The 9,187-nt window shown below is 41.9% G+C and overlaps 1 protein-coding gene across 2 annotated transcripts; it reads left to right on the forward strand.

Moving 5' to 3' along the window:
• The first annotated feature begins 111 nt into the window (after positions 1–111).
• bnip3lb (BCL2 interacting protein 3 like b) lies at positions 112–8,986 on the forward strand. Of its 2 annotated transcripts, none has more exons than XM_029124939.2 (6): positions 112–415; positions 4,175–4,421; positions 5,069–5,156; positions 5,665–5,768; positions 5,904–6,092; positions 7,130–8,986. In XM_029124939.2, exons 1-5 carry the CDS (start codon positions 337–339, stop codon positions 6,055–6,057), a joined length of 672 nt encoding a protein of 223 aa, XP_028980772.1. In that variant the 5' UTR covers positions 112–336; the 3' UTR covers positions 6,058–6,092; positions 7,130–8,986. The 2 variants fall into 2 exon arrangements, with proteins under 2 accessions (XP_028980772.1, XP_010892211.1); XM_010893909.5 differs by having other exon boundaries at positions 119–415; positions 5,904–6,053.
• The last annotated feature ends 201 nt before the right edge of the window (positions 8,987–9,187 follow it).

Genomic DNA, 9,187 nt, shown 5'->3' on the forward strand with positions numbered 1-9,187 from the left:
GTAGTGAACTCCCATTTTATAAGTATCCCTGGCATTTTATCACGAGATGGTGGGTCCATTTCTGGCACGTTACGTAATGTTCCTCAATCTGCCTGCTTTTTGGCTGCCTTTGTTATCGAAGGACTGGATCACCTGACGTCATCACATAGCTCCAGGAAGATTGCTGACTGGTCGTTATCACTGGTTCCAGATCGGCTAACAGAACGCAATATTTAAAGTTTAGCTGTAGCTAGCTACTCCAAAATAATAAGTAAAGGCGACTCGGTCAGTTTTGGTACGTGGTTTCGCGCACGTCCGAATGAGTGGAGGGACTGCGCGTGTTCTATTGACAGTCTTATGCAAGCCACCCTGCACATAGGCACGATGTCCGAAGCTGCTGCTGTAGCAGAGAACAACGGAGACTCTGGACTAAATGGTATGCCGTCAAAATGCTTGGTTATGCCATACTGTCATTTGTATTGTTTATTCGGAAACATGTCAGGTTATTTGAAAATATGTTTATACTTTACTATGTGGGTTTGTTAGTGAAAACTAATATATTTGGGTTGATTTTCTATGTAGACATGGAGAGGGGTTGGGAGGGAGCTATGTTGTGAACTGTGCATTTTCTGAATTGACTGCATCGTGGACCTATGGGGTTTTAAGGTGCTGCGTAAAGTAAGTGAGTGACAAGCAATAAGCCAATTGCCGATGCCTGCCGTGCTGAAAAGGCGGGACAAAATTTATGTCAACAAGACGAGATGAAGTCTAAACTGAAAATGGGGCTTTGTCAGATGTTATTATTCGGCTAAAGTTTTGGTAATTGTTCCCGAGAGCAAATTACAAAAAATGTATTTACAATAAATTCCTGATGTTTGAAGGCTTAATCACTTCCATTTGTGTATTGTGTAATAAAAGTACATCGACTTGACGTCGATGTAAACATCGCCTGGTACTGCCTGGCCTAGTTTAGTGTAAAATAAAATGTAGACCATCTCATCATAGGCGTACGGCTTTAGATGTACGCGCTCCTTTTAAATAGACATTTTTAAGATTTCCAAAATAAAAATGCTGCTTATTAACGTTATTGGGTAAAGATGTCATTTGAAAAAATTGTTTGGTATGGTCTGTGCATTCACGTTTGTTAGATTAGGCCTATTTCGAATGCTTTTATATTGTTTATTTTCGTCCGGTCTATGTCAGATTGCCTGTCCGAAGATATTGCGGTGAATATATAATGAAAACTATATATGCGTAAATATAGACATTGCTATTTAGCATTGGAGGAATACACGGGCAGCTAGCTCTGAAAAGCTAGCTGTTGGTCAAATCTCTCATCGACTCTTCAACTGTATATCCAAGTATGGCATGGGTGACTTTTAATTTGAAGGGCAATCATTTCACTATTGTGGTTAACTGGCTATAGGTGTCAGGTAAAACTAGCAAAGGACATGCGTTTGTACGCTCGGTTACATTGCTAAATGGGAATTCCTAACCACACGCTGGGACGGATTCAAACCTATGCTACAACCGGAATAGCTCTGACCGCATCTAAATTAGCTAGACATATAGCTAAACCTTAGTTGCAGAACATTAGATAAGCTGGAAATGTAAATATATCGAAATATATAGACCTGGCAAAAACACTTTTCTTGTCAGCGAAGATATGAGTTTAATTTCCATGCACTACTTACCACCCGTTTCTGCTATTAACAGAGTTGTTTAAAGGTAGTGCAAAAAAAAAAAAAAAACAGTAAAAAGTCAAATACTTTTTTCAAATTTGCTGAGTGCCGATCTAATTAAATGTAACGAAAAAATTAATGACTTAAATAATAATAATAAATATAGTAAGTAGAGTCTATAGTGATTATACACATGCCTTTGTTGACGAGAAGAAAAATACTTTTTTATTTAGCTTTTATGGGTTTCAACATAATAAACTTTTTTTGACAACCTATCGGGCTTTCCGCATACACAGACGGTTGTTGGAGTCGAAGCTACAGCTGTACACCTACATGGTAAACAATACTGGATTTGGTTGACCGTATACCCGCTCAATCATAGCCCTACTGACTTCTCTAAAACCAGCCGACCAATTTTTTTCTGTAAAACTATATCTTATTCTAATTGTATTAACCCTTCCAAGCCCATTTGTACACATAGGCTGTCATTAAAAATAGTTCAAGTGGGTGGGAGGCCCCATCTGGCACCATTGACTGGCGGAGCCCTATGAACACTGGACCATCCTTAGCCACTGAGTTTTCTGAACAGCTTTTTAATAGCCTCCATTGTAACCTAATGTAGCAACATTTTACTGTGAAAATAGTACCATTTGATCAGTATAATGTAATGAACTGTGTCATGGTAAAATGCTTTACTATAGGTGCATGCTCTATATCAAACGTACTGTGTAGTCAACCACTAAGGGATATACACTGTCTGCCAAGATTAAACTCTTGTTTGCTTGCTACCCAACTGCAGTGAAAAGTCACAGCTAGAATAACTGAATTTCCGTTTAAGCAGTATTCTAGAGACATTAATTTAGATGCATCCATAACAATCAGCTAAACGATTTAGCTTGTCATACAAAAATTGCCGTTTTCATCAAAACATATTACAAGACAATATTACATTGCAAACAAATACTAGAATGTAAACAAGCTAAATTATTTAATCCCAAAAAATTGTTGCTGAAATCAGCTGGTCCAATTTATGTTGGCTGTGTGTTGATTTGACACCATAGCACCAGTTGAGTCATGACTGCAACATGGACAGGATACATTTTCATCACTCTCCATTTTTGGTCATCTGTGGTAGCCAGATAGACAGGTTTATCAATGTTGGACCTGTGTTTATGGAGTATCCAAATTGGTTTGTTGTAGTGCTTTATATCACATTGTGTTATATATTAAAGAAACCACATGGTTCAAATTGTGATATATGATTTAAGTTAAAACACTGCACTGGGACAATACACTACTCTTAACATTGCATTGTGGTCTTTGTGCGTCTTTAACTGTGTCATGGATATCCTGTTTGCAGATAGTATCAAACATTTTCAGAAGCCTTTCTGAAGTATGAGAGTCCTTGTTGTGTCAGTGACTTTCCAGCTCCTGTGAGGGCCAGGGAGGGAACAAGGTTTGTTATTGTTAGACTCCCTGTCTATAAATACTGTAATTGGACACACGTTTGTGGTGTGTAATTCCCAGAACTAAGGAAACCATTACTGTCTGTTGGACTGTCAAATAAGACACAATGTATCACTTGCAGCGTATCACTTGCATACACTAGTCATTTGGTTGATCTTACTATTTTTTGGTAATATTGCAAGTCTATTGGATGTAGTGTATGGTAAGAAGAACAAGGATGTATGATTTCATGTCTGCTACCAACCCTGTATTTTTTCATTTATTCCCCATACCCAATGTGGAAGGCCTCCCAGAGCTTTATTGAGATGTGGGGGGCTTTGTTACTGTTGGATGTAGGTGCTTTGTTTTAGCTGGGTTCAAGGGTTGTGGATGGGGATCAGGTCCTGGGCTTCTTTGTGACCCCATATGACAGCTGATAACAGCTTCACGAGGGAGAGAGGGCCAGCCAGAACGTTCTGCTCACTGGCGTTATGGCAACCTTGTTTAGGCCATGGAGCACAGACAATGGGCTGTCAGCAGTGGCTTGGCTCAGGCCAGTGGGTAATCCTCGGGACGAGGCTGGGTGCTGAGTCGGGCTTGGGGGGGGGGGGGGCAGTGGGCCGAGGTGGACTGAAGTCAGCTGGGCTGTCTGTTGTGTGACCAGTGTGTTGATCCTTCTATAAGGTCATGTGCTCTGCGTCTGAGCTCTAGCTTCCTAATTTCTAAGAGAATGAGACATTTAATATACAAAGAGAAACATCCTGAGAGTGAGACCGAGGCACAAAGAGACTCAACTTCTCTCCAGTGTCAGTGGCTCCCTTGAGTTTGTATCCTAACTGTGATTGGCTGTCTTCCCTGTAGTGAGTTCCTGCCTGGGCTCACGTAGGAGCATGGATCAGCGAGGGTTGGTCATGGCTCATATATCACTGCAGGGGTTGTAAACTGAGAGCACAAAGCCATATTTACTGCCCTAAATACTATGTTGCAAGTTTATATAAAAATAATACTTTCACTAAGTAGGCTCTCCTGACTGATAAATGACCAACGTTGCAATGTCTGTCCTGCAGGGTCCTGGGTGGAGCTGGAGATGAACAGAGCTGCGGCCGCTGCTGCATCAGAGTTGTCCCCGCCTGCCTCCACTGTGGGCCAGCCTCTGGGTCTGCTTCCCCTGCCTCAGGTGGAGGAGGAGGTGGAGGCCATGGTGGGGGGCTTAGAGCATGTGCCCTCCTCATCCTCAATCCATAACGGAGACATGGAGAGGATTCTGCTGGATGCACAGCATGAGTCTAGCCGTAGCAACTCTTCCTGTGACAGGTAGGGGGTACTACAATGAAGACGAATAGCATTAATCTTGGCCATGAACTAACACCAGGTGAAGATAACATTTATTACATAATATTTTATTACTTATAGCTCATTAAAATGTCACTGTTGAGATCACATACAAGCCCAAAATGTATGTAGATTAAATCTCTTATATTGATCTAGTATATAGTATGAAGTAAATAGTATGAGTTAGGGGAGGGCACTATGAATAGAATGGGTTTACAATAGAAGAAACATCACCTGTGTGTGCATAGTGGGAGCCTTCATCAGACATAAATCCACTCACACTGTGCTTTCCCTTCCCTCTCAGCTGTTAGGCTGTTGCTTGCCATAAACACTGGCTTATCTGATCGCCCAGGGTCAGTCAAATAGCGTTATGGGCTTACGGAGAGATAGATGGTCAGACCGACACAGAGTTATCTATCCACTTGGAAGTTGAAGGCTGAAATTCTATGTGAAATCATGAAAGGCTTGCCCAAAAATGTTGCCATCAAAACAATAGTCTTTTGATTAGTTAAAAGAGAATTTCAACACACTCCATAACTGTCTACAAATCTACATTCTCATGCAGTAAAAGACCTCCTGAAGCACAGCTATTTGCAGTAATGCGTTCAATGTTGTTATTGTATCCCCAGTCCCCCTCGGCCTCACAGTCCCCAGGAGGATGTTCATGATGGACAGATTATCTTTGACGTGGACACGAGCAGCAGAAGAGACAGCCAAGTAAGAGTTAATAGTCAGTCTGCCTGAGCTACCTACGTCACATTTGTTTCCATGGCAATAGGATCAGCCCCCCCCCTTCCATCTCCATATCCATGGGAATGACAACAATAGCCTTTGTGACTGTAGTTTTGTCGACGGGAGGCCATGGATATGGCAAAGGCACAGCTTCTAAATGCTGGTACAGTTACACACAAACTGTGGTTGGATGTCAATGTCATAGCCACAGTCCTGCCGGTTGATGAATGGAGATGTTGACGACTAGCGCTGTGGCTGTAACCATGGCAGGCTCACACACAGGTTTTATTGTATGGGCCATCAGCCATATGGTGTCAGTGAATTCCCACTCTACTGAGGGCCGAGTGATTGCAGGCGTTTTGGTCCTACCCAGTACTAGATCAAGGTCTGATTGGTTAGGAGATATAAAAAAAAAAAAAAAAAAAAGGTTTACTTAACCAGCTGGTTCACTCTTCCAGGATCTGTGTCTAATGCTGTGTTTGTCCCTGTGCAGTCGGAGGAGGATGTCCTGGAGAAAGAGAGAGACATGGACATACTAATGAAGGACTCCGACTGGGTAGCAGACTGGTCCAGTCGGCCTGAGAACATTCCCCCTAAGTGAGTGGTGTGCACAGCCCCATTGCCCCTATGAAACAAACTAGTTGTAATCTGGTAACGAGCTGTGTTGATGGTGAGAATTGTAACGTGGTTGGTGTCGCTATATTACAACCCTAATGTGTCTTTTACCTATAGAGAGTTCCATTTTCGCCACCCTCGGCGTTCCGATACACTCAGCATGAGGAAGACTGGGGTGATGAAGAAAGGGGGTGTCTTCTCTGCGGAGTTCCTCAAAGTGTTCATCCCTTCATTGTTGCTGTCGCACATTCTGGTGCTGGGGCTTGGGTAAGAGCACCCCGGGGACATTCTGGTGCTGGTACTGGGGTAAGAGCACCCCCGGGGACATTCTGGTGCTGGGGTAAGAGCACCCCCGGGGACATTCTGGTGCTGGTACTGGGGTAAGAGCACCCCGGGGACATTCTGGTCCTGGTACTGGGGTAAGAGCACCCTGGGGACATTCTGAGCTAGGCAGTCGTTTGTGTGATAATCAGTTCCTAGACTTATGTAGAGACACAAAACAACTACCAAATGGAATCTCTTGAAAAGCCAAAACGTGTTGTTTTATTTTACAGTTGTTTATGTAAAATTGGAAGAATACAAATACATTTTATGTATGCAATATAGAATGTACTTCAGACTGTTATTAGGATTGGTTTGCAATTGGGAATCAGATATTTCTAGAAATGCACTGCATAGAACATAAACAAATGTAACACTAATCATTTGTGTGCACACAGAGATTGGGAATGACGTGCATTTGCACCCAAACAAATGTTTTGATAGTAGACAAACACAACCAGTCATGATGTTTTTACCTGATCTCACCACAAAGACATCTACATGTGCCCGCTCTATGTCCACTTTAAAAACTACCCAAAAAAGAAAACCTTTACACTGTGAACTCTCATAAGATAACCCAACATGCTAGTCAAACCAGAAGAACGACACAAACAATAAGCCATTTTGGGAATATTTTAACTGTGGAAAACAAATAATTGAAACAAATAGCAGAGGGAACATTATTTAAGTGGGCTGTCATAGTCAGGGGACGGTCTCCTCCCTGGCTCCCCTTAAGTCCCACTTTATGCACACAGAAACACTTCCATGCCATGTCTGTATAGACCAGCAGAGGGCATGTGGCGCCAGCAGACAGTAGGCATTTGCAGTGCTCAGGCCTTGTTTATGTCTTGGTGGTGGAGCAGCTGCTGAGTGGGTGGACACCTGCTACACCACACCCCTAATACACACTTTCTGACATTGAATCATGCACATTACGTGATAGGGACACTCCACATTTCTTCCCTATCACTCAACATTCTAGTGTCTCTGGGATTTACTGTTCTCTCCCTCTCTTTTTTCAGGGTATACATTGGGAAGAGGTTGACCACACCCCCTACCAGCTCTTTCTGAGAATTTAGCTGAAGAAGTGCCTGAGGATTGGCAGTGATTTAAAATGTGGCTGTTGTGCGGAGAATGCCCCACTATTCTCATACTATCCCTCTCCCTCCCTCCACTTCCCCTCCTTGTCCCATTCTGCTTTGTCCCGCCTCCTAAAGCATGTCCTCTTCCATGCTCAAATGAGCTGTGTTCTGTTCTCAGGACAAATGAGTTGCCTTTTCTTCTAAACCCCAGCACCTTTATCCTCTATCCCCATCTCTCTTCCTCTCCCATTTGTATTAGCTTTTCAAGGAAAAAGAAAGGTCATTTTCCCTTTTCCCCCTATTTGTGTGTAATTGTGTATAATGGGTGGGGGTTTTTTTGGTAGGGGGGCAAAGCATAAAACCAAACCAAACTCTTCTACACACTTGGTCCAGTACTCTGTAGTTGCCTCGTACAAGAGAGAGAGAGAGCTGTCTGCACCACAGATTTAGAAGGTAGAAGTAGCTCCTGATTGTGCCACCTGTAACAGTGGTTGGGTTATACTCTTAAGCCTGAATGGGCCATAGGAAAGAAACTAACCTGAAAATGTGAGCATGCCTTTAAGAGTAATCATTTTGTTTAGAACTATAGATGTTAGGTAATATTTTTACATTTTATTTTTCACCAGTGGTGTGTTCATAATGAAGCTTGAGTTTTGATTTAAGAAGGGTGTTACTATTGTGGGAGCGTTTCAAACCCACAAACCACCAGATGTTGTGCCCTGGAGGGAGTCTGCTTGGCCTGGCAGGTGAGAAGTGTATGAGACCTGAAGTATCAGAGATGTATCTATGTCATATATATATATAGCGTTTATCCTGTTGTTAATCATCATATAAATGCCTGTCTTCAATTGCGTTTTATCATTTTTAAATCTGAGATAAATGACTGGAAAAAGGCTGGTATCCCTCATTAAATGTTTTGTTGGTGGCCATTGAGTAGCCACTCTATGGTGTCCTGATTGAGATGAGGTGTGTTACTTCTGGAATGTGTCATTGTTTTGTTTTTGTCGAGTTCACCACAACATATCATGGGCCCAGTTATTTAGCCCTGGTTCAATGGGGTAGACCTCTGATTTACCTGCAAAAGTGTGACATTTCATCTTTTAAACTTGACCAGCATGCATGTATACATACATACAGACGAGAACAGGCTCTTGTGGCTTCTTGGTCCAGTTGGTCAAGAACTGATAGGTCGAGCTTTCATAGAGTCCAGTGGCAGACTAGTTTGTGGACTGCAGTATTTCTATGTTGGGAGTTTAGATTCACAATTGTACCAACACTTCACCATTGAATATTGCTTACATAAATACCTATTAAATTGTTTTCAGTTTACTTCCCTGTATAAAACTGCAAGAAGTGAGCCTCAGCTCTTCTCAGTAATTATGTGCCTCATCTCTGTTCCCCAGCCTCCATTGTAATTCTGTTCTCACTGTCTTTCTATGAGCAGACAGCGTGAGGCTACTCTACAGACTCTACCAGATGTTACTTTATGGCTTGTTTTGGGTTTGTTTCAGTGAGTTTTATTGTCTGGATTGTTGTGACATTGGAGTCGGAATGCATAGAATAAGAGTGATAGCTATCATGCGATAGAAGTCATTAGGAATTTAAGGAACATTATGTTTTCACTACAGTTCCAATTAGTATATAAGAAAGATACTTTGCAGGGCCCAAAGTGAAAAGGAAAGTGTTCCCCTCAGACTGCTTTGGTAACTATAATTATTGTAATCATACACATCCTTTTGATTTCACTTAATGTTTTTTTCCCTCATTGGAAAATGGAATAAAGAAAATGTGACAAAGTTCCAAAATCATGTGAAATTGTTTATAAGGATTATATTTTGTTAGTTTGTTTGATTGAGTAGAAACCCCCATAGACTCAAATGCAACAATTTAAAAACTATCATTATTTGGGCGTTTTCCTGTGGTGCCTGGAAAGACATTTGGGGAAATTATTGAAAAGACACCCACTCATAGGCATTAGGTCTCCAATTCAGGTAAAGA

The sequence above is a fragment of the Esox lucius genome, chromosome 14 (assembly GCF_011004845.1).
Source record: "Esox lucius isolate fEsoLuc1 chromosome 14, fEsoLuc1.pri, whole genome shotgun sequence".
NCBI lineage: Eukaryota > Metazoa > Chordata > Actinopteri > Esociformes > Esocidae > Esox > Esox lucius.